We start from the raw sequence: 25,613 nt of genomic DNA, 5'->3' as shown, positions 1-25,613 counted from the left end.
AAAAGGATAAATTAAAACCTTGGATGGCAATAGGATTTTGGATATATTAGTTTATGAGTGAATGTTTGGAGTCAGAGAAGCACTCAGAATGGATAGAGCTAACCTAAGATAGAAAAGAATGAAAATGGCAATAAGTGGGAAAATTTGAACGGTTATAGGTTGAAATGGGGCGTAGGTGTCCGAGAGGATCGAAGTAACGATAGCTCAAGTGGTAGAGCAGCGGCGTATTTAGCCAAACGTCGCGTGTTCGAATCCCGCTCGTGACATTGACTTTTTATCTCAACCAAGACCTTACATAAAAAGAATAATTAATTCTAAGATAGAAGGTTTAAATGTTAGGGGGTGAAATGACGTTAGTCATTAAAATGCCCTTAAAAATTAATAATAATAACTAAACTAAGTAATAATAGAATGAAATTCAGTTCCGTATTTCCTTTATCCTACTTTTACATTTAAATTATTTATCCAGCGTAGCATATGATATGAAATTCGGTTCTGTGGGATTATGATTAAAGAGGTATCGTTAAATTGGACGTGTTGATTGCTAAGATGTAAATTTACTTCAGCATTTAGTAGCTTTGACAATTTTATTAATAAATAACATAGAAAAATATAAAACTAAGGATCCTTACGAAAATCCTATATGAGGTAACATACGAACTACTGAAGAATTGGTTGAAATCGGCTGCAGCTACTGAAAACCAACGATGTCATGCTGTAAAATTATAATTGTCATGTGACATAAAATACAATATTATATGTATTATATTATTTTATATAGCTCAAACATATATATAACAGTTAAAAATGTGATAAAAGTTACTATGTTAATTGTGCACTAACACACAGTACCAATCTCGAAAAAGATTAAAACAATTTACGAATCGCTTCGCTCTCATTATTTGAAGAAATTCCCTCGGCGTTGAAGTCACCGATGGCCAGAAAAAGGCGCACCTTGCAAATCCTCGGAATCCGCTTTATCTCGAATCCTGCCGTGACCCATATATCAGAAGACATGGAGGGGCGAAGAACCTGGATATTCTTCGAGGTCCCGCTTGGGTCGCTTCGTCAGAAAGGACGAACCAGAAGCCCCGCTATATTCGAGGGACGATGTTCGTCTTAAGATAACGCCTTGTTTGGCCTCATCGTCTCGGAACCGGCGAAATCTCAGCACCCAACCTCCACCCATGCCAAAGATGCACCTTCGCCTTCTTTTACTAGTCTTCGCCTCGGTAGTAAGTCAACAACCAACTTTATTTCTTACCTTATCCCAATTGACACTACTTAAAAATCTTTAACTTAAATCGATTTTGATTAACGTTTTGCACCAAGAGTCCTTTCAAGTAGGCAGCATTTTACAGACAAACAAAAATATTATCATTCGGAAATCGTGAGATGCGGTCTAGAGTGACGTAGGTTTCAGGAAAACATTTTCTTTATCGTGCCAACGTTTCGATCTTTATTGAGATCATCTTCAGGGCCTGGGATTTACAAACATTGTTTAAATTTTACAAATACATGTAGGATGTGAAAAAATATTATCACTATTATTATTGCAAATTGAAAACATTCCTTACATTATGGATTAAAGATTTTGAAAAAATCTGTCAATATTAATATAAATAGTTATAAAATCACGTGGTAGCTTGAGGTTAGAACAATTCATCTCATCTAAAACCATTATAATTACATGTCAAAGTTGTCTCTTTTATAGAAATTATTTTGCTACTTAAATACAGCATGAATCACCTACGCAAAGACACTACTTAAAAATCTCTAATTTAAACCGATTTTGATGTACTTTTTGCACCAAGAGTCCTTTCAAATAGGCAGAATTTTACAGACAAACAAAAATGTTATTATAAATTACAACATTGAAATCATTTTTTACATTATGGATTAAAAATTTTGAAAAAATCTGTCAACTAAATATAAATAGTTATAAAAAAACCCTTGCTAAAATGAGTTTACAACAATTCATCTCATCTAAAACCATTATAATTACACGGCAAAGTTGTCTCTTTTTTATATAAATTATGTTGCTACTTAAATACAGCATGAATTACATACGCAAAGACATTGACTTTGACGCAACCAATGGAAAGTTTAGCCACCATATTAGAAATCAACTATCTTATTGATTACAATTAATTAAGATTTTTAGTCGAGATAAAAAAAGTCAATGACACGAGCGGGTTTCGAACCCACGATCTTCGGCTTGATACGCCGCAGCTCTACCACTTAAGCTATCGTGACCTTTTTATCTCGACTAACAACCTTAATTAATTGTAATATATTAATTGGTCAAGCGGACCACGAAATTAGTAAATATCTTATTGATGTACATTTACAGAAGATAATGGTTTTTGTGTGTTTGTACGGAAACTCAAAAACAATTTTACAAGAAACTTTGTTTTATTCGTTATTAAGTTTAAATTTGGAATTTGAGGTTTATTAGAAATCAAAACTAATGACGAATTTGTGTATATTTAAGAAATTTTTTTTATTGGGCTGTTTTGTAACGAATTTCATACAAAACTTTGTTTTAGCCGATTTAAAAACCTTAATGTATCTAGGGAAGTCAGTTCTGCGGCAATAGAAACACAAAGGATGTTATTAAGTACTTAAGAACTTAATTTATTTAGGACTTTATCGGAGTATAAATAGTTTAAAAAACATATTCTTACATGACATATTTAACACAAGAAAAAGTGTAAGAGATAATTGATAGATTTGATATTTTGACGCAACTATTGAATTAACTTTAGCTAAACAGTTATAAAAAATCAACATTTTTACACTGTATGATTACAATTGATTACAAGTTTTTAAATTTGCTTTTAATTAAAAAAAAAAAAAAAATTAACTTACAATCTTATATATTTTACAGAAGAAACAGTGTTAGGAGTTTGATTTGGAAATTACCTGTGGAAAGTTTGGCATTGAAAATAAGGATATCCTAAATCAAGGAGAGTGTTTTTTTTTGTGTAGTGTTATTATTTAGTTTTAAATGGAAATGTTTATGGAAACACTGGATTGCTTTCTTATTGTTTAAAAACGATAAAAACCATTAATAAAAATGTTAATCAACATTTATAATTGCATAGGAGTTTACATCATGTAATACCTTTTTTATTAGATTTATTTGATATTTATAACTACAAATATTGAATTAAGTAAATATGTTCATACATGTTGAATTTGTCATTTGAGCCTTTTGTAGGAGTAATTGCCCAGTGGCAACACTCTTTCACACTTAAATCTTTGCAATCTTCACTCATTGAGATGGTCTCGGGGGTCACTTTTGTTTCAATCGTCTTGGAGGTTTGTCAGGTAGGGCTGGAAGTGATAAATGTGCTAATAGATTATTGCATTGTCTTGTAAATTAAAAGTTTGTTTTCAATGTCGAGTAGTCTTTTTAATAATTTATAACGTCGGTTTGCTTGCTGTTTTTAATGGAATTCCAAGTCAGCCGTTTATCCATGAAAAGGACAATGGTAGGCAATGGGATTCCATTTCTGCAGAACAGATATTTTTTACGTGAGGTAAAATTTACCTGTACGCTTTTCGTTAGGTTTATCTTCATTCTTCGCTTAGCGAACCATACTTTTAATTTATTCAGGTAACGTAATACCATGAGAATAATCCGTCAGTTCATTAAGAAAAAGGGTTTTAAATAGTTCACTGTAAATCATAAAACATTTTCTATATCACGAATTTTAGCTCGGTATTATGGCCACTCGTAAAATTGGCACTGCGTTAGGTGATGAAGCAAAAAGTAAGCGCACTGTCCGAAAGTGATTCAAAAAGTTAGCTTACGGTAATGAGGGGATTGAAACCATGATCTGGTAGACCTTCTGTCTTGAATGATGACGAATTGAGGAAAGCTATAGAACTTCATTCGAGTCAAACATGTCATAACGCCCGAATGATATAACGTAAGCGATGAAGGAAAGACGTGGACACTAAGCAAATAGGTTCATCATAAATTGGCCGACGGTAACAAGCTTCAGAGTCTAAACTGTCTTTCATTGCTTTCAGGGAACAAAGTTAAGATATTTTTGACAGGATCTAAATGAATGAAAATCGATACGGGTAAGACCAATAGGTCGTACCATTGCCTGCCACCAAATGACCCTCCCGCAATGTCGCGAAAACCGAATATTTACCAACAAAAGGTGATGCTTTGTGTTTGATGGGGTATTTTTTAAATTTTTGAACTACTTTTAGCCTAGTATTAAGTATTTCATACTTCTCATGTATTTTCGAATTATTTGAGGACATTCATTACTATAATTAATAAAAATATTTGTACATCAACATGCAGGTGGTGATGGGGGCTTACAATTTAAATATGTATCTAATAAGTAAAATATTACAAATTAAAATAAAAATACAATAGTTATTGGATTGAACTAACAATAGGAGCATTATTAACAAACCTTGAAGGAGTTTAACAAAAAAAAGGATTTTTAAAAATTATGATTATTCAGAAATCGTGAGATGCGGTTTGGTGTGATGTAGGTTTCAGAAAAACATTTTCTTTATCGTGCCAACGTTTCTATCCTTGAAGATGATCTCAATAAAGATCGAAACGTTGGCACGATAAAGAAAATGTTTTTCTGAAACCTACATCACACCAGACCGCATCTCACGATTTCTGAATAATCAACTAACGGTCACTAATCACCACACATTTAAAAAATTATGATTAATATTTTAAATCAGATCGATTTAATTAACCCTAGTATCAACAGATAGTGAAAGAGTTGCCATTATATTCTATAAATAGTGTCAAACTTTTGTTTATCTCTGGCAAATAATTAGTTTTCTCCTCTCCCTCAGCCAAAATAAAAGTTTTATGCACTTTTTTGTAATTCGTATTGAATCGTGTGATTTCTTTTGAACAACTTTGGAACAACGTCCAATGGATTTCTGAACTTAGCTGTTTTTTTTTAGTTTTTCTTCGGTCTATAAATATTTTTTTTACGCTAGAATAAGTTACAATGATTCATTATATTCCATGCTATAATAAGCACGCGGAAAATTTGTCTCTTAACTTGAAAATTCATAAATATCACACAAAAAACTTCAACAACTTGATTTTTAAATAATGTAAGGATCAAGTTTTATATTAAAACTGTTTTTGTTGAAACCTGGACTGTTTCGTAATCAATTCCATAGTAAACGTCGCTCTATTTTTTGTAAAAACATTATCCACGGAAATCCTGTCAGGGTCATTAGGAACAAAACACAAAAGACATGAAGCATTTCAGACGTTCAATACATTTCTGGACTTCTTTTTTGCAAGTAAAAATATTTATTTAAAAAAAATCTTGCTAACACGATGTTAAGGGAGATAAGTTTAAGTAAACAATCAACGCTTATCTTATGATGTACGATTAGAAATGTATTGATATTTATTTTTACGTAGAAACACTACAATTTCTTTAACAAATTTCATTATAAACTTAATAAATACAACGGATTTTTTTTTATTTTATTTTTTAACGATTTAATTAGCCTGTATCTATTAAAAAAATTCTGATATAATATTATAGTTATGAAGTTTTTAAACTTTGCAAATAAATATAGTTCTTTGTTGAGGGAATAAATGAATATAAAATTGGGCACATTTTATAAGCGCTTTCTTGGTACTAATGCTGTATAAAAAATGTATATTTATTTTTGCGTTTGCATAGAAACCCTGGGCAGTTTTGTAACCAACTTGACAGAAATCTTTTTAATTATTTACTGTAGATATGATATTATTTACTATGAAAAACTAGCTAACACAATGTTGCAATTATTCATTTAGTTATAATTACATTACATATTTGTTTAGTTTTTATTTTTAAATGATCTTACAGCATATTTCAAATCGGCAAAGGATTAAAGCCTGACTTCCAAAGAATCAACAATGTTATGATATACGATTACCAATAGCCAAGTTTTTATTTATGTTTTGTGTTTGTCTTAAAATCCTGGGTCGTTTTGTAACTTTGACTGTTTTATCCATTATATTTAGTGGTCCGAAACCAAAATAACTTTTTTCAATTAATTAATCTTTATGTGAGGTTTTGGTTGAAATGCAAAAATTCAGTGTCACGGGTGGGATTCGAACCCACGACCTCCGGCTCAATACGCCGCTGCTCTACCACTTGAGCTATCGTGGCTTCGATCCACTCGGACACCAACTTCCCATCTCAACGCGCCTTTCGAATTTCTGTTTTATTCGTTGTAAAAACTTTATAATTTTTCGTCAATCCTAACAAGGATAATATAAAGAAAAAAGATATTAATTATTTCAGATTTCCAATGGATTTCGGAACTTTATGGCTTTAATTGAGTATAAATCTTTTAAAAAACCTTCATACATGATTATTTATAGGGGTTATTTTCCAACCATGCCGTTAAAGTCAATGTTCTTTTTTTGTCTAATATAAATTATCTTACTATCATAACTTATTTCACACAAATTTTGAAGCAACCAGATGAATGTATATTTTTGCAACTTGCGAAATTTTACGAGATTACTATATTATGTATATAAGTATAGTTTATACATTTGTTTAGTTTATATGGAACACTGGGAGTTTTTGATAAATTTTTTATTAAACGTTCTTTCTTCATTGGCGAATCTTTAAGATTTGCACCGAGATTTTATCAGGAGTAATCGAAGCACAGAGATTATTAAGTAAGTACATATTAAAAAACTTCTAATAAATTTCGTCTTTTTTATGTACAATTACATAATTCTAAAGTTATACATTTTTTCTACTTTAATATAGAAAGGTGTGTTATTTTGTCACAAATTTCGTGGTAACAAAGAGTTAAATATCCCAGACTTTCAATGGATTTTGGAGCTGTTTGTTTTTGTGGACTTACTTAGTCACAAATACTTTTAACACTGACTCGATGATTTTCTTTATTTCTGCATTTGACCTTTTCGACTGAGCGAACAATGAACGGTTAACAACCCTCAGCATTCTTAAGATTATACGTTAGTTCTGTCTGATGGACTTTACTATTATTTGCATTATTCATTACAACTCTTTACTAATTTATTCACCCACTCTTAAGTTTATACGTTTTTGCTGAAAAAAAGGATAGGTTGTGAATGTAGAAATAAAAATAAGTTCGTCCAGTAATTCTTCTGATTTTGAACGAAAATAAGACTTCGGAATGAAAATTTTCTAAATCAATATTATAAGTTAATTGCAATGAAAGATTTTTAAGTTCTTCCCGCAAGTTCCAAAGAAGAAACAGCCGTGCATAAGCAACAACTACATTTGCGAATCTTCACAACTGTCACGTGTCACCGTCCTCGTCTGAATCACAATAGGACTTTAGCCTTCGAGAGGCAGAAAGCAAGCTTCAAACGCTATTTCCTTCCCTAGGAAGTCGCTTGTGGAACCGGTTCAACCTGTAAATTCCAAATTTAGGCCAGGAAGTCCAAGTTGAAGTTGAAACAACAAGAATTTGTACAAAACAAGACATTTGACCTGCAAATTCTAACATTACTTATTTTATTTATGATTGATTTTTGTCTAAATTTGTACAATTTGATGAGGTCCTCTATGGCACATTTGGTTCTTTCTATGAATGCCGTTCGTTCAAAAATTTCACCTTACGGGCAAATTCTTACAAGCTACTTTCGACGCCTTCGGACAGAGCGAGTACCGTTGTTAAATGTTGTTGTTCTCAAAGGAGGTCACATGACAGCAGAGCTTGTTTTTAAGTTTAGTTCAAAAACTTTTTTCATTCTCTCTCTCTTCTCTCTTTTGTGAATTTGTTTTCTTTTTTCCATAAAGCTTTGTTTCCAATAATACGGTAAGCCCTACTGTGATGACTGAACATAAATTTTACTGTTTATTTCTTCTGGCTTTACATTTGTAAAACTGTGTTCATTTCTCTTGCATATAAACCTTCTCTATTGAGTGGGTAAGATGAAGTTGGCCACATTTTTTGGCCGATCTATTTGCTCTCAATGGAACGTTGGATAAAAAAGTCCCTCCTTTTTGCCATTTTTCAATCTTTGCCACATTCGGCGTATATAGCCGAAGACCGTGGGTTCGAATCCCGCTCGTGACACTGCCTTTTTTTATCTCAAATAAAAACCTTAATTAATTGAAAGATATTACTTGGTCAAGCGGACTACGAAAACTAGTGAATTGAATAAAAAGTTTTATAGTTTGATAGCTACCCATCATGTTGCTCTGCTTATCGACGCTTATTTTATCAGTTATGTGATATTTACTGATAAAGTCAGCGTAGATAGCAACCCAAGATGATGAGTAGATGTCAAACCCCGTCGACCACAGGAGGAAATCTAACAAAAAGTTTTATATTTGTGTTATGCTTGTATAGGAACCCAGGGCAGTTTTGGAACAGATTTGACAGAAATATTTATTCTTTCTAAAAACCTTAATATATTTCAAGTGCAATAGAATAACAGGGGTAGAATAGGTATTTCAAAATTCCAATTGATTTGTGAACTTTACAGTTTTTTAAGGTTTTTGTCGGGCTATAAACATCTTTCTAATTATTTCTGCTGTCATTACTTGTAATCTCGTGTGTCATTTCCCTTGCCTATAAACATATTTCTTTGGTGAGTGGTTACGAGTTGGTCACATTTTTTTTACAATCGCTCTTTCGGTACACAGTTTTCGATAAAAAGGTTATATTTATTTTTTGTATTTGTGCAAAAACCTTGGACAGTTTTGTAACCAATTTTACATGAAACTTTGCTTTATCTAGTAAAAAAACTTTAATATAATTGGGCAAATTTTTCAGGAGCAATAGAAAGACAGAGGACGTTAAGTATCTCAGAGTTCCTACGGATTTCTGAACTTTGCTGTTTTTAAAGTTTTTATCGGACTAATATAATGTTAAGATGATTCATTTCATCCGACGCGTTAATAATTACATGGATTTTTTCCTTTTTATGTAAATACTTAAATTCGCTTACAAGCGTAATACTACATATATCACAGAAGAAAAATTTAAGGGTTTGATTTTTAAGTAACTAAGATGATGAGTAGATGCCAAACTATAGGTTCATCACCCCATCGACCACTCGACCACAATCACTCTTTCGGTACACAATGTTGGATAAAAAGTTTATATTTATTTTTTGTATTTGTATAAAAACCTTGGACAGTTTTGTAAACAATTTTAGCGAAACTTTGCTTTATCTATTAAAAAAAAACTGTAATATATCTTGGAAAATTTTTCAGGAGCAATAGAAGGACAGAGGATGTTAAGTATCTCAGAGTTCCGACGGATTTCTGTACTTTACTGTTTTTTAAGGTTTTTGTCGGGCTATAAATATCTTTCTAATTATTTCTGCTGTCATTACTTGTAATCTCGTGTGACATTTCCCTTGCCTATAAACCTATTTCTTTGGTGAGGGTTACGAGTTGGTCACATTTTTTTTATAATCGCTCTTTGGTACACAGTGTTCGATAAAAAGGTAATTATTTTTTGTATTTGTACAAAAACCTTGGACAGTTTTCTAAACAATTTTACATGAAACTGTACTCTATCTATTTAAAAAAGCTGTAATATATCTTGAAAAATTTTTCAGGAGCAATAGAAGGACAGAGGATATTAAGTATCTTAGAGTTCGACGGATTTCTGAACTTTGCTGTTTTTAAGGTTTTTATAGGACTGACATAATGTTAAGATGATTCATTTCATCCGACGCGTTAATAATTACATGGATTTTTTCCTTTTTATGTAAATTCATAAATTCGCTTAGAAGCGTAATACTACATATTTCACAGAAGAAAAATTTAAGGATTTGATTTTGAAGTAACCTCTCTTTTGAAAAATACAGTAATCCCTGCTGTGATGACAATATAAATCATACTTACTTAATCTTTTTATGTAAGGTTTTCGTTGAAATGGAAAAGTTAGTATCACGAGCGGGATTCAAACCCCCCAACCTCAGCTAAATACGCCGCTGATCTAACCACTTGAGCTATCGTGTCTTCGATCCACTCTTACACCGATGTCGGAAAAATGGCAAAAAGAGGGAAAATTCGAAAGGCTGTAGGTTGAGATGGGGAGTTGGTGAGTGGTGACCGAGTGGATCGAAGTGACGATAGCGCAAGTGGTTAGAGCAGCGGCGTATTTAGCTGAAGGTCATGGGTTCGAATCCCGCTCGTGTCACTAATTTTTCACTTCAACCAAGACCTTAATAAATTGAAAAGAATTATGAAAAAAGGTTATTGGTTATTCTAGATAAATCTGCAAGTTGATTGTTTCCTCTTATCCTGGTCTTCCCATTCTCGCTTATTGTCTTATATTTATATCATTTTATATCTTTATGTCGCTTGTATCTTTACTGGTTACTCAGCATATTTTTACAAAGAATAATTAATTGAAATAAGTAATTTGGTCAATAGACCACTAAATATAATGGATTTAATAAATCGTATTATTTCTACTGTTTTTCTACGTGTCATCGACTTAACTTGCAGATGTATTTCTTTTGGTAGTTATGTATAACGGTGATGATTTGGCCCTTGAAACAGATCGATGGTCCGGCCAAGAGGTTTTCTCGTCGCTATTCTAATTTAAGGAATTTTTCTATGTAAATTTTTGTTTTCGGTTCGAAAGGGCGTCCATGTATAATTAGGACGTTCACCCTGGAGCTCTGTCACAGTTCTATTATTAGGACGTTTTAATAGGTCTCTTCCGAATGAATTGATAATGAACACTCGAATAATGAACTGAGCGATGTACAATTAACAAGATTGTTCAATTTCCGATCAAGAAAATTTACCGGTGGGCTGTGATTTCGCAAAATGTCAACCGTTAATTATCTCAGTTAATAACAGAATTAAAAAACGGGAATCAAAGATGTGGAATATTTCGTTTTACGAGGATTATTATTCCCTGTTTCTTTTTTTTTTTAAGTTTAACAAAATCGATTTCTTTTTGCATTTGTACAATTCATTCGACATTGAACGTATTGAACTTTTGAAATCGTTGATTATTCAATAGGGGTCTCATTACAATAGGTGTGTTAATAACCTGGATACATTTATGTCATAATATTCTCGGAATGATTTTGTTCTAGAAAACAATGGCAGGAATTGTAAAAAAAAAACTCCAAAAAGTTTCGGTTTGTTTCATGTGTGTTTTACCTGAATCTAAAGCGAGTCGTTCATTCCGGCTCAGAGAATGATATGTGTGAACGTTTTTTGACGAGGGGGTCAGGATTAACATTGATACAACACGAAAAGCCACCGGCGATACGGCGTGAATGTCAAATGGCCGCGTCGGCGGCATACAAACCCGCCTGTATAAGAGCCCTTTTTACACTTGACCTATACAGCTCACTTCTTTCCCATTTCTCAAAATATTAATCCTTTCTATTTTATATAAACAATTCTGTTTTTGGTTTGACATATAGGTGTGCGAAATAATTAGCCACGAAGAACCAAAGGGACTTATTTCGAACATGTTCAACAGAAGAACAACGACCATAACACCTTTGGTGGAGAGAAGAATCTGCGATTGTAGTAAGTATGGAACAAACATTGGAGAAAACAAAAATTTAATTTATAAACAATATTAATGTAAATAATGACGTGTGTGGTGATTAGTGACCGTTAATCGGTAATTATTCAGAAATCGTGAGAAGAAGAGAGATGGCCCTGAAGATGATCTCAATAAAGATCGAAACGTTGGCACGATAAAGAAAATGTTTTTCTGAAACCTATCACACCAGACCGCATCTCATGATTTCTGAATAATTAGTAAATAATGACTTTCCGTTTCATTGTTTCTTTTTAATTAAATTTCTTTATTAAAACTGGTATAATTAGACCAACCATTAATTTTACAATAATATATAGAATAAATAAATGTTTACATTCTAATAAAACCATTTGTACAATAAGATTTACTAAATCCATTAGATTTCGTGGTCCGATTGACCAAATAACTTATTTCAATTAATTAATATTTATGTAAGGTATTTTTTGAGATAAAAAAGTCAGTGTCACGAGCGGGATTCGAACCCACGATCTTCGGTTAGATACGCCGCTGCTCTACCACTTGAGCTATCGTGACTTCGATCCACTCGGACACCAACTTCCAATCTCAACCCACCTTTCGAATTTTCCTTCCTTTTTGTTATTTTTCAAATTTCGTGTCATCTATTCGATTCTCGGCGACAAATGAAATGGCCACGGAGAGGTTTAGTCTTCACTAAATATACTTCTAACTAAATATACTTCATTTTACTTATTAAAGCCATTAAATTTCGTTGTTACTTCTGGCGTCGTTGGTGGTGAAATCGGACCGGTTGCTTCTTGAATTTGCCATAGAATTTCCTTTTGTAAAAGGTTTTTCGACATTTCAAACAGCACATAAAAGAAACGGAAGGGCAAAACGACGCTTGGAAATAAGAACCCTTAAACGCAGACTCTGTCTGGACGGAAAAAAGCAAAACTAGGATTAAAAGCGGAAGTTAGATTTCCTCGAGAGGGCGAAAAAGAAGGGGAAGAAACGAAATGCAGTTCAAAAAAGAGAAAAACTGAGGTCAATCTCCCAGGACCTCAATCTTACGACTTTTCTTACAAAAACATTTGCTCGACAAGGAAAAGAACGGAACTTCGCTAAAATTATTATAGCGTTATGTCCAAGAAAAAATGTACTACAAAATTAGCAAATGTATACTTTTTTCAGAGCTCTCTTTGAGCCAGGTCCACGAAGTCAGAATTGGTTTTATCTTCCCATACTATATGATCTCGGATACATCCTTAACAACATCCCATAAAGTTTTAACAGGTTATAACGGAGAAGAATAAATCAGGAGAAAATCAATTACAATATGGTATACAGGTGGCCACAAAACACTCACCATCAGGCATTTTCTGGCCAATCCGAGCAATCAAACTCATTCAGGAGGTACACCTGTCTTTCAAGTTAAAATAAATGCTATAAATGCTTGTTCCATAGAAAATACAAAGCATCCTGGTACGATGAGGCAACGAAACAGTCCTAAAAGCATTAGTACGTAAAAATAGATAGTGAATGCATCCAAAATCTCCAAAACCTGAGAAAACAATAAAAAATACACAATAGACAAGAACGAACGAAAACCTTTTCACCAATAAATCATAATTACAACCCTTTAACACTAACAGACGTATAAAAATAAAGGTGATAGCACACTGACCTTCCATTGAATAAATTAAAATATATAACAAAAAAAATGGTCAAACAAGCTGAGATACAAAAATAATACAAATACAGCCCTTCACATTTATAAAACTTGTTGTCATGTCAGTACACAACTGAGAGAATAATATGCTGAGCAAGCACTAAAGATACAAGCATATAAACAACATATAAAATGATATAAATATAAGGCAAGAAGCGAGAATGGGAAGACCAGGATAAGAGGAAACAATCAACTTGCAGATTTATCTAGAATAACCTTTTTTTCATAATTCTTTTCAGTTTATTAAGGTTTTGGTCGAGATAAAAAAGTCGGTGTCACAAGCGGGATTCGAACCCACGACCTTCGGCTAAATACGCCGCTGCTCTACCACTTGAGCAATCGTGACTTCGTTCCACTCGGACACTAACTTCCCATCTAAATCCCACCTTTTGAATTTTCCCTCCTTTTCGCCATTTTTCAAAATGGTCACGACTGACGAAATAACACGCAGACTAACCACTAAACAAATGTTTAAAAGGAGAAACAGTCTGACTGAAAATCAGCAAGAAGCAGAAAAGGTTGATTGGGGCTTTCCAGCTACAGATTCACATACCACACTTTCTCTATTAGTCATAACAAATTGTTGACACAATTACTTTAATGACTAAATATTGTTTAAAAATAGAGTCATAATTGACAGATCAAACAAGGTAGACAAAAACCATAGAAAAAACTTCAGGCAATCTTGGGTTCAGTTAGTTATTTTAGAAAGATTTTACCCTAATTACTTCTAAAACGTATTATTGTCCAGTGTAACATACAACCTAAAATTTAATCAAATCCAGTAAAAAATTGTTTTTTGTTGGTTACTTTGTAAATAAAATATCTACTAAATATGCTTTAATAAAAGCAGTAGCGGCCGCAACGGTTTAGGCGTTGGCACGACGCTCATCACTGTAAGGTAAAGGTCCCGGGTTCGAATCCAGCGGCCCTGTTTTCGAACCCGACATACTTAAAATGGGCTTTTTTTGAAAAACATCGGCACACTGAGGGGTTGGTATGATCTCTGATGTTGCCAACCCTCGCAGAAAAACTAAAGTAAAAAAAATAAATAAAAGTGGTATGAAGGAGCTAGTTGAAACACAACTAATTCTCTGGAATAGTTTTTTCCATCAATTGCTTTAGGATAATTTATTTTAACTAATAAAATTGTACAACAGCTTAAAGTTGTATAGTTTAAAGGTTTTGATCGATACAATGAAACAGTCTACAAACAATCAGATCATCAAATATTTTCTGACGTTTTCAGAAAAATGAAATTTACAATTTTGCTTCGCTGTCTGGAAATGTTTGTGCCCGAAAATTCCCAACTCGAGAAGATAAAGGATTTTGGATAAAGGAGAGTCAATATCAGGAAGGCAAGAGGACGTTTACAAAAGTGGTGAACGTTAATGTGGCTTGCATTAGCACCATGGCTCGAAGCAGAAAGGACCTCCCCGATGTTTTACGTCCCGACATAAAAACGAGTCTACGACCGGCCGTAAACTTGAGACCTTCTTCCCATTGAAAAGTCCATTCCTTTGTCTGGGAGAATCTCAGCTACTCTCACCTTCACCGATTAGTTTAAATTGTTCCAATTTTTAAAGCATTTTCCCTTTAATGCAAATGGAAAAATGTACGTTTTCTTCAGCTGAGAGCAGTAACTAGCAAATTCAAAAAGGCCAGACAAATCTTGCATATTTTCAAACGATCTGTAAAGTAGTTGGAAGTAAACTTGTAAATCTCACAAGCGTGGAAGTGGACCTTGTGCAAAACCATACGTTTTAAAGAATAAATGCATCAACAAGACAACACACTTTGATGAAAAGAAAATCTTGTTTGTTCTATTTTCGCTGATTTTGTCTGTTTTTTCGTTCCTATCTTTTCAACCCTAAGCAACTCGCTATCGCTCTTGTTATTGTTGTCTGTTCACGCTGATTGCCGTTTTGTTGGCATTTTGAGTTTTATATCTGGTCTAAAATAAATAGTGATACACCTACAGCATATATAAAACAATATACTTAAATTAGCTTTTAGAAGAGGCTGAAGTGGATTTACGTTGTCTGTTTCCAGTCATTGCTGTTTTCTTAGCATTTTCTTCCTTAGTGATCATAATAGTTTTCTTAATATTATACGCAAGCCCTCGTTGGCATATGATGACTTTCTGTCCGTTTAAGCTGTCTCCCTTTCCAATGGCCTTACCTCCTCCTTCCAATTAAAATCTGGGGTGCCCCACGCTCTAGCATCTCTCCTATACTTTTTTCCATTTATAGTGCCCGACTCCATGCAGCCCTGTAACTGCCACCTACACGCCGATGACTCCCAAATATATCTTTCCACCCTTCCGATCTTCACTCGGCTATTCTCAAGGTCCAAATTCCATCAACGAATGGACCCATAAATATTCCCTCGTCCTTAATCTGTCCAAATCCACCGCCATGATTATTGGGTCCAGGCAACTCCTTAATTCCGTTTCCAGCATTCCGCCTCCCATGCTAAATAACCATTCCATTCCCTTTTGCTGCTCGGTTAAAAACCAAAAACTTTCCTGGCTTCCTCACATTTCCCAAATTTCCCGTCATTGTATCGCCTCCCTCAGCCTATTTCGTCGGTCCAAAGTTCCCTTCTTCGCTTATAGCTGCGTGGCATACGGTGGTCTCTCGGAAGAGGGGAACACGCGATTAGGCGTAGTATGAACTGTTGCGTAAGATTCGTGTTCGGCACCTCGGGATCCCGGGTGTCGGCGTTGTATTCCCAACTTTCCTGGCTCTACCCCTCCTTCCGTGCACAGTATAGCCTAGGTTGCTTCCTTTTCCAGTCCATCCACACTCGTCGTCCTTCTTTCATTTCTACACCCAAACCCTCCAATGCAACTCCTCACATCACACTCGTAACACCTGCTCATCCCGAATTGACGTCATCCTTCCCCAAAATTCAACCCATACCTCCGAAAGATCCTTTCTAATCCGAGTCCCTAAAATCTGGAACTCGCTTCCCCTTTCTATCTGTCACGCCTCCTCCTTTTCCTCGTTTAAATCCCACCTGTATTATCACCTCCTCTTCCTCTAAGAGGCTTAACGTTAATGTTTGATTTTTTTAATATTCCTGTTACTTTTTCTATTGCTTGCCTTATTTGTATACATTGTGCCAAGATTTTTATTTAATTGATTTTTAATTTCATAGAAGGAACTTCTTTTATTTATTTCATGTATATTATTCTTAGGGGAAACCTGCCCCAGAATAAAGACATTTTTCTTCTTCTTCTTGTTTTCTTAGTATTGTGCACAAGCCCTAGTGGCACTTGAGTTGGTTTAGAACTTTAGATAATCTCGTATAAAGCAAAACCCTTTAGTGATAAAATAAATTAATTATTATAGAAAAAAAGATGAAATGAAGAGGGTAGGTATGGCAGAAATTCTAAATGTGATAGGAGTTAGGAAGGGCATAACCATTCACACTAATGTCTGTCTTTCGGAGGTCGGACTATTTTGGTTTTTATTCTTATGTATAAAATTAATGAAAACTTTCATGTGCGTTAGCATGTGGGGAAAGGAACGACGCGAGCCGAATCGTAGGGGGCGAAGCGACATTGAGCAACGAGTTCCCGTGGATGGTCCGTCTCTCCTATTTCAACAGATTCTACTGCGGCGGGATGCTCATAAACGACAGATACGTCCTAACAGCCGCTCACTGCGTACGAGGGTAAATTTCAGTCACTTATCTCTTTTCCGGTGATTTCGCACTGATTCCGACCGTTGACGAGCAGATTCATCTGGTTCATGATAAAGGTGACGCTAGGAGAACACGACAGATGCGACAAAACGAAGAAGCCCGAGACGAGATTCGTGATACGGGCGTTTTCAGGCGATTTCACCTTCCTCAATTTCGACAACGACATAGCCATCCTGAGATTGAACGACAGGGTTCCCGTCAATACGGAAGTCATACGCCCTATTTGCCTCCCCAGCACTACAGGTACTGGAATTTTGTACTGAAAAATATGAAATAACCAATCATAGATGTTTACAGAAGAGACCTACGAGGGCACGAAAGCTATAGCTACAGGATGGGGTACGCTAAGGGAAGATGGACAGCCATCCTGTCTTCTCCAGGAAGTCGAAGTACCCGTCATGAACAACGCTGACTGCAGGACCAACACAAGCTACACCCCAACGATGATATCTGACAACATGATGTGTGCAGGATACGACGTAGGACTGAAGGATTCTTGCCAGGCACGACATTATTCATGACAATTTTTTTCTTTAGGATTGATTTATTACCAGACCGATCAAAATCTTTAAAAGGGTTAAAATCTATGTCAAATATCAACGCCAATTTTTGTTTGTGCAGGGTGACAGCGGTGGCCCATTGATAAAGGAACGAGAGGACGGCAGATTTGAACTCATAGGTAAATCTTAAAATTGTTTGTATTGATTATCTGTTAAATACGAAAGTTTTTTTTTCAAAGATAATTAGGTGGTTATTTATATTAAAACAAAAAGAAAAACTCGAACACCTTTAATTTTTAATCAGCTTTCAAGAGGTCAAATATTGGTTAATGGTATAAGCCATTAATACATATTGAAATAATCCTGACGGAACAGTGAAGCCTGTTTTAAAGTATGGAGGCGTAACTAGGCAAAACTAACGGTAATCAAGCGGTAGTTCAAGCGCCCATTATGGCAACTTATGGACATTATGAAGTAAGTAACTGCATCAACTTCTACAGTCCACCCATTTAATTCGGAAACGACTAACGTTAGCAAAAGAAGATCTCATACAAAGCCCAAGTTAATTTTGGCTAGGAATCGCATGGTGGTAAATGATTCAACATAACTTTCTCATCGAGTTGGGAAATGACACTACCATTGTTATTTTAAATAGATAATCTCATATGTTTATTGTACAATTCGATTTTGGAGCTTATGTTATGTTACTTTTACTGAAAGGAAAATTTTGACAGGATCGACTATTTCTGAGTTAAGCCAGAAGGAAGATGCATGAGGGGGTATGCTTCGTGAAACAGCAAGATGCCCGCTTTATTTCCAAAACGAATAACTTTGGCAAAAAATGATCCTATTCAAACTTCAAGTTAATTTTGGCTAAGAATCCCGTGAGTTAACAGATTTGACATAACTTCCTCATCTATCTGGTAAATGACGCTAGCTTTGTTATTTTAAATAAAAATCCCATATTTTGTTGTATAATTCGAATCTAGAGCTTATTTTATGTTAGTTTTACTGAGAGAAAATTTATGACAAGATTGACCATTTCTGAGTGATACCATACGGAAGACGCGCGAGGGGGTATGCTTTTTCTAACAATATGCCCCCCTTTATTCCCAAACCGATTAACTTTGGCAAAAAAAGTCTTATACAAATCCCAAGTTAATTTTGTTAGGAATCGCGTGGGGTAACCAATTTGGCATAACTTTCTCATCTAGCTGAGAAATGACACTAACTTTCCTATTTTAAAGAGAATCCCATATTTTTATTGTACAGTTCGATTCTGGAGCTTATTTTATACCGCTTTTACTGAAAGGAAAATGTTGACAAGATCGACCATTTCTGAGGTATGCCAGACAGAAGACGCGTGAGTGAGTATGCTTTTTAAAACAATATGGCCCACTCCCTTTATTCTCAAAACGATTAACTTTACCAAAAAATGATTTTATACAAACCCAAGTTAATTTTGCCTAAGAATCGCGTGGGGTACAGATTTAACATAATTTTCTCATCTAGCTGGGAAATGGCACTAACTTTCCTATTTTAAACGAGAACCCCATATTTTTATTGTACAGCTCGATTTTGGAGCTTATTTTATGCCACTTTTTCTGCAAGGAAAATGTTGACAAGATCGACCATTTCTGAGGTATGCCAGACGGAAGATGCGTGAGAGTAGCTTTTTAAAATAATTTGGCCCACCCCCCTTTATTCCCAAAACGTAACTTTAGCACACAAAAAAATCTAATACAAACCCCAAGTTAATTTTGGCTAAGAATCGCGTGGGGTAAACAGATTTAACCTAACTTTTTCATCAACCTGGGAAATGATACTAACTTTGTTATTTTAAATAAAAATATCATATTTTTATTGTACAGTTCGATTCTAGAGCTTATTTTACGTTAATTTTACTGAAAGTGATTTGACAAGATCGTCCATTTCTGAGTTATGCCCGACGGAAGACACTATGCTTTTATGCTACGCATGCTTTTTGTAACAAGATGGCCCTCCCCGTTTAAGATTTAAAATGCAGGGTTTTTATGCTGTGGCTTTTTCGCAGGGAGCATATTTGAGCATTTAATATAAACGAACATTTTGAATAAATGGTCAAATCTGCAACAATTCATAATAACAGCTGAGAGTATTTTTAAAAATAAAATGGACTCGATGATGATAAAAAAATCCTTGTTTGTAAAAAGAGTTCTTATTTTTAAATTAATATAAGCTAAGCGTAAAAGTAACCCCGTGATCCCTACTCTGAGACGATTCCTATCCGAAATTAACGTATATATAAAATTTAATTATTGTTTTTCTAAGGATTATTACAGAATCATTGTCCGTAATGACAGAACTGATTATTTCACGCCGTTTGTGTTACGGTTGGACAGTCTATCTGAGCCGCCGTGAGATCCCCTTCCGCATCGGACAAATTATACACGGATATACGAGTATGTGCACGGGAAAATTATTCTCGTCGAGCAATTCCCTATCGAATTATGAGTTAACCCATCCATAAACACAGATACGCGATACGGAGAGATAGAAAAAAAACATTGCGATAATGAAATACTGGATAAAAGGGTTTTTACAATAAAATTTAAAGTCAGAGATGGCCAAATAATACTTTCTTATTAGGATACCGTAAGCGCCATGTGATGAAGTATTTTTACGGGATTTGGATTGCTTCATTTTCTGTTTAAAAAAATTATATATCGTCTATTCTTGTTTTTAGGTTTTGGCATTCGGCTATATTGAGTAACTGGCCAGTGCGTTTTTTTGACTTTCATATTTAGCCTAAATCGGTGGAGCGACTTTCAAGCTTTTGGTGGTGGTCATTTTCATGGATTGACCTGTGCATTTTTCTGACGTGTTTGTCCTTTAGTCTAGCTTAATCGATCACATATGATTATCTAAGATCTTGGAAGCACAGGAGGATAAAACATATTTTATCCTCCTGAATCTTCTCGCTGTTTTGTCTTGTTTTGTCTAAAATTCTTATTCATAAGCGTACTCACTTAACTATCTGTTACTTAATAACTTATAAAATTATTTATCCACTAACTTACTGATTTGTTAATTTATTGAACTGTTAATTTGTTAAATTGTCATTTTATTACTAATTCGTTAAACAAACTTATTTACTTATTTATTTTAAATTAAATATTTCGCTGTTTATACTATATCAGACCAACTGATTAAATTAATTATTTATTTTGCTAACATATGTATATATTATAACTGTTAGTTTTTGATAAAATTAATTAGTAGTTTTCCCAGTTCTGAACAATACCGTAATGATTTTGTTAATGAAAGGATTTGGTAATGTAAAGGTAAATGAGTTTTTTCGCGAAAATTTTCTACCAACATCGACAAACATGTTTTTCAGGAGGTACGGTAAACAAATGGAGATATGCTAAAGAAGACGCATAGGGCCCCGCCATTTTCCCTCAAAAATATATTTGTACCCAAATTATTTATTGTTAGAAAATGCCATGTCAAATAAATTCAATTCGTCTCACTTGATCGATAGATTTCCAAATTTCTAGTACAAGGTGCATCCTGATCTGTATTTAGTCGGTTAGTTGCGTTTAGGCTTTTTATCATTTTCTATTATTTGGCCGTGGGTTTATCAGATTTGTATGTTTTTTAGTTTAGCTAAATAGGTCGATAGAATTCCACACTTTTAGTCGAAAGGATATCCTGCTCAGTCTAGCATCGATTTTTAGTCTGGCAAACCATATTTCGCTTTATTTCATCTTTAGTTGTCGACCAGCTTTTGGCCATGCTAAACAGGTCGAGACATTTCATCTTCAATAATTGCTTTGTGAGTTTTTCTGGCATACGTGTGCTTTACTCTAGCTAAATATGCCAATAGAATTACCGACTTTGTTGAAAGAGAATCCTCTTCGTTCTATTATCTCTGATTTTGTCTGTTTCCAGCACGTTTCGATATTTTCCTCTTTCCGAGGTTTGACTGTGCGTTTTTCTGTTGTGCATGTCCTTTAGCCAAGTTAAATAGATCGTTATAGTGAAAAGCTTAAGCTGAAAAATGTATCTTGGTCTTTTGAACTCGTTCCTAATTGGTACGCGCGATTTTCAAGTGTGCATTTCCTTTAGCCATTTTCAGAGGTTTGCCCGTGCGTTTTCTATTGCTTATGTCTAGTTAAATATGACGTTAGAATTAAGACCTTAAGGTGAAAAGTGTATCAGAGATGTCTCGTATCGCTAACTGTGTCGACATATGCAATTAGGCATTTTATCAACTTTAGTGATTGGTCTGTGCGTTTTTCTAGTCATGTATTTGGTAAAATCTACTTGTACAAATTAATTAAATTAGCGTTGAAATTTTTGGAAATTTGGATTTTACCCTGTGATTTTTTTTAGGTGTCGTTTCTTGGGGTAACGGATGCGCCCGCCCTGGTTCCCCTGGAGTGTACACGAGGGTAGCACGATATTTAGATTGGATTAACAAACACGCAGCAGATGGTTGTTTTTGTGTTGATTAGGTTGTTTCAACCTTTAGTTCCTTATGTTTAAGTATTCTTATATAAAAAATATTTCACTGTTTAAATAATTATGTTTGTATTTGAATCCCTTCCTATGAAACCTTTGCAAATATATACACTGAGGAGTAAGTAAAAAGTTTTAAAAAAACATGATAATAATAAAATTGTGTATCTCTTCGAGAAGGTTAAGCGAAGAAGAGCTTCTAGAAAAATGAGCACCAAATTGCCAACATTTTTTTTTTTTTGTTAAAGTGAATATTTCATGGCGGGGTTGCACTGGGGAGATCCCAGGCGTGCTTTTTTTACAATGTAATCCTTTTAGCTGGATGAACCAAGCATCAAACAATGCAAGGACCATATTTGTAAAATTCATTTTATCTAAATCGATTAAATAAACTGCGCAAAAGTGAATAGATTATAATACGTTCATTATACTTTTTTTTTAAATTGTATAATGAAAACAGGTTTTTAATTAAAAACATGAACACCGCATTTTCGTGGCAATAACATTTTTTATAATTGAAGTTCGAGTTGGTTATTTTTTACAAGGACTTTATTAACATAAAATTAAGAACTTGCGCCTTCCAACCCGAAGAGACAGAGGGTGGAAACTTTTCCCCAAAATGAAATTTCAAATTTTTGAACGAAATTTGGTTGTTCCTATCGTAACGTCTATCGTAAATTTTAGTTATTTTAAACATAACTAAAATTAAACTAAACTAACTTTAAACATTGTCAGCGAATTATAAACTTTCTTGAGTCTTGTTACATAAAAGTTTTCAATAGTGTTTCGCTTTGTACTATGTTTCAAGATTTTTCTTTATGTTTATATTGGTCTGTATCCGAGAGCGATTATGAAAGTAAGGGTGTTCGTGTGTGTGAGAGAGACAGAGAGAGAGAAAGATCGAGTGAGAGGTAAAGAAAGAGAGAGAAGAAGTGAGAAGAAATAAAGGAGAGCTTCGGAGAGTGTGAGAGGTACATAGATAGATAGTTGGGTACAGAGTGAGAAAGAGTAGAAAAGAAAGAGAGAGAGAGAAGGAAAGAGAGAGAAGAAGTGAGAAGAACTAAAGAGATTTTCGGGGAGAGTGAGAGGTAGATAGATAGTCAGATAGATATTTGGGTAGAGAGCGAGAGAGAGAAGGAAAGAGAGAAAGTGATAGTGAAAATAGGTGAAAAGAGAGAAAAAGTGAGGTAGATAGAAAGAGAAAGAGAGATCGTATTGAATGTGTGAAAGAAAGAGATATATCGGGTGTGAAAGAAGGAAAGACAGAGAGAAAGAAAGAGAGCGAGAGAGAGAAGAAAAAAAAGGGAGTGAGAGAGAAAAATATGTGGAAAGAGAGAAAAAGTGAGGTAGAAAGAAAGAGATAGAGAGATCGTAAGAGGGATTAAGTGTGTGAAAGAGAAGTGAGATATCGAGTGTGAGAGAAAGAATGATAGCGAGAAAGAGAAGGAAAAAGAGAGAGTGAGGGAGAGAGAAAGATCGAGTGAGCGGGATAGAAAGAGAGAGAGGAGTAAGAAGAAATAAAGGCCAACTTCGGAGAGAGTAGAGGTAGATAGATAGTCAGATAGATATTTGTGTAGAGAGCGAGAAAGAAAAGAAAAAACAGAGAGAGAGAGAGAGATTGAGTGAGGAGTGAGAGGGAAATAAAGAATGAGGAGGAGTGAGAAGAAATAAAGAGATCTTCGGAGAGAGTGAGAGGTAGATAGATAGTCGATCGATATTTGGGTAGAGAGCGAAAGAGAGATAAGGAAAGAGAGAAAGTAAGAGAGAAAAATAGGTGGGAAGAGAGAAAAAGTGAGGTAGAAAGAAAGAGAAAGAGAGATCGTAAGAGGGATTACTTAATGAATGATTCTTAACACTTGTGTGGAAGAAAGAGAGGTATCTAGTGTGAGAGAATGAAAGGCAGTGAGAAAAAAAGAGAGCAAGAGAGAGAATGAGAGCTAAGGAGAAAGTAAGAGATAACGAAATAGATAGTTGGGTATTGAGGGAGAGGAGAGACTTAGAGCGAGAGGTATATAGATTAATTTGATAGATGGGTAGCGAGGGATATAGAAATAGACAGATCGAAAAAGAGAAACTGAGAGAAAGAAAAAACAGAGCGAAAGAGGGGGAAAGCTTGTGGCGTGGAGAGAGAGATAGACAGAGAGATTAGATGAAGAAAGAGAGTGAAAGGATCTAGATATTTAGATTAATAGACAAATAGATAGATATGTGGATAGAGGGGTATATAGATGAATAGATAAATTGTTAGATAAATAGAGATGTAGACAAAGAGGAAGAGAGAGAGAGATTTAGAAAGGGAAAGAGAGTGTGAGAGAGAGAAGGGATCAGATCGAAAATAATTTCATAAATCTTTACATTTTTCGTGCAATATTTATCTAACCTTTCTACGTGGATCCGCCGATTGGCATTATTTATTTTTCTATAATTTTTCATTTGTTACACTTATCAGTAATATAACATCATTTGTTATCTATGTATCAATCTTGTGGCTCCATTCTGAAATTTAAGGATTAATTTCCATAAAAGATAAATGAAGTAATGAGATAACTAAAGTTCACCACACTAATCGAATTGTTCCGCCAATGCCAATTTGCTAGCGTCGTCTTCGCTGTTCAATAGTGGTTAGACGGATCGATATCTAAGCATCATATGACAGTATGATGTATGTCAAAGGAGATACATTATCGGGATCAAACGATACCTTTGTGTTTAACGCAAATACAATTTAAGTGCCACTTGCTCCGATTGCCGTTAAATTGGCACCCTGCGAGTGTTGAATTTCTGTGGAAGTGAATGTCACTTTTTTTCAATAAGTTGATTATAAATGAAATTAATTTTCAATCGGTATAAGTTTACTTTGTGGTGTTGTGTATTTGTAAAAAAGGAGAAAAAAGATAATGCCTTGTTTTAAAATTGTCCAATTTTTTATTAAATATGAAGGTTGACTGCTCTACAAAATAATATATTATCGATAATAATTTATTTATTTATATTCAGTTTAAACAAAAAATAGAAAAGAGTGAAAAAAATCGTGCATTACGAATGTTGTATAACATAAAATGAGGAAATTATGTGAATCTAGGATGCATAGAAGCAGAAATTGCCTACTATTCCATAACGTTCTCATTAAATATGCATTAGTGTCTTGGGATGGACTTCAACAAGTCTTACTGGATAGACGTAGGCATCCGTCTTGGATTTTGATTACATTTGTGATTGGCTATCAACCCAATGCATAATCTTATCAAACTAGGCTCGCCTTTCTCCCATTTCCAGACGTCCGTGAGGTAAAACTAATAAAACCGATAATTAACATTGATTTGTATGATACACAACAAGGATTTGTGGCTTTTACGCCATTTATAATAAAAAACGAGAAGTTTGGATTTGTATAACATTTTTTGATCCAAGGCCGACAACACTTTTATAACAACTAAAATTCATAAAACATTTCTTCTCGAAAGTTTGTTTGTGTACAATCCAGTGAATTAATTGAAAACAGGCCCGAACAAAGAGATCCATGTCTATATACCTTTTTTTGACATGAATCCATGTCTCCATGTCATCCATGAATGACGGGAATCCGATAGCTTGGTCATTGGCAAAATACTGCTACACACTCGATACACAATCACACCAATAAATACATTCATACC

At 34.4% G+C, this 25,613-nt stretch overlaps 1 protein-coding gene across 1 annotated transcript; it reads left to right on the top strand.

Annotated features, from left to right (window-relative positions):
* Nucleotides 1–1,088: 1,088 nt before the first annotated feature.
* Nucleotides 1,089–22,006, top strand: LOC106668643 (trypsin-7-like). The gene is made up of 7 exons (XM_014397579.2): nt 1,089–1,235; nt 11,426–11,534; nt 16,762–16,924; nt 16,989–17,197; nt 17,252–17,457; nt 17,576–17,633; nt 21,832–22,006. The coding sequence occupies exons 1-7, from the start codon at nt 1,188–1,190 to the stop codon at nt 21,951–21,953; spliced, it is 915 nt and encodes a 304-aa protein (XP_014253065.1). The 5' UTR covers nt 1,089–1,187; the 3' UTR covers nt 21,954–22,006.
* The last annotated feature ends 3,607 nt before the right edge of the window (nt 22,007–25,613 follow it).

Source organism: Cimex lectularius, unplaced genomic scaffold (genome assembly GCF_000648675.2).
Source record: "Cimex lectularius strain Harlan isolate CLEC.00 unplaced genomic scaffold, Clec_2.1 scaffold111, whole genome shotgun sequence".
Classification (NCBI taxonomy): domain Eukaryota; kingdom Metazoa; phylum Arthropoda; class Insecta; order Hemiptera; family Cimicidae; genus Cimex; species Cimex lectularius.
Note: the sequence above shows the minus strand (reverse complement) of the source record. Positions and strands in the feature narration are given on the sequence as shown.

What these genes read in the sequence shown, in the direction of transcription:
- LOC106668643 (XM_014397579.2), top strand. Translation starts at nt 1,188, where the DNA reads ATGCCAAAGATGCACCTTCGCCTTCTTTTACTAGTCTTCGCCTCGGTA. An exon ending in TACTAGTCTTCGCCTCGGTA is followed by an intron (nt 1,236 to 11,425) that starts GTAAGTCAACAA and finishes TTTGACATATAG; the next exon opens with GTGTGCGAAATAATTAGCCA. An exon ending in GCCGCTCACTGCGTACGAGG is followed by an intron (nt 16,925 to 16,988) that starts GTAAATTTCAGT and finishes GTTGACGAGCAG; the next exon opens with ATTCATCTGGTTCATGATAA.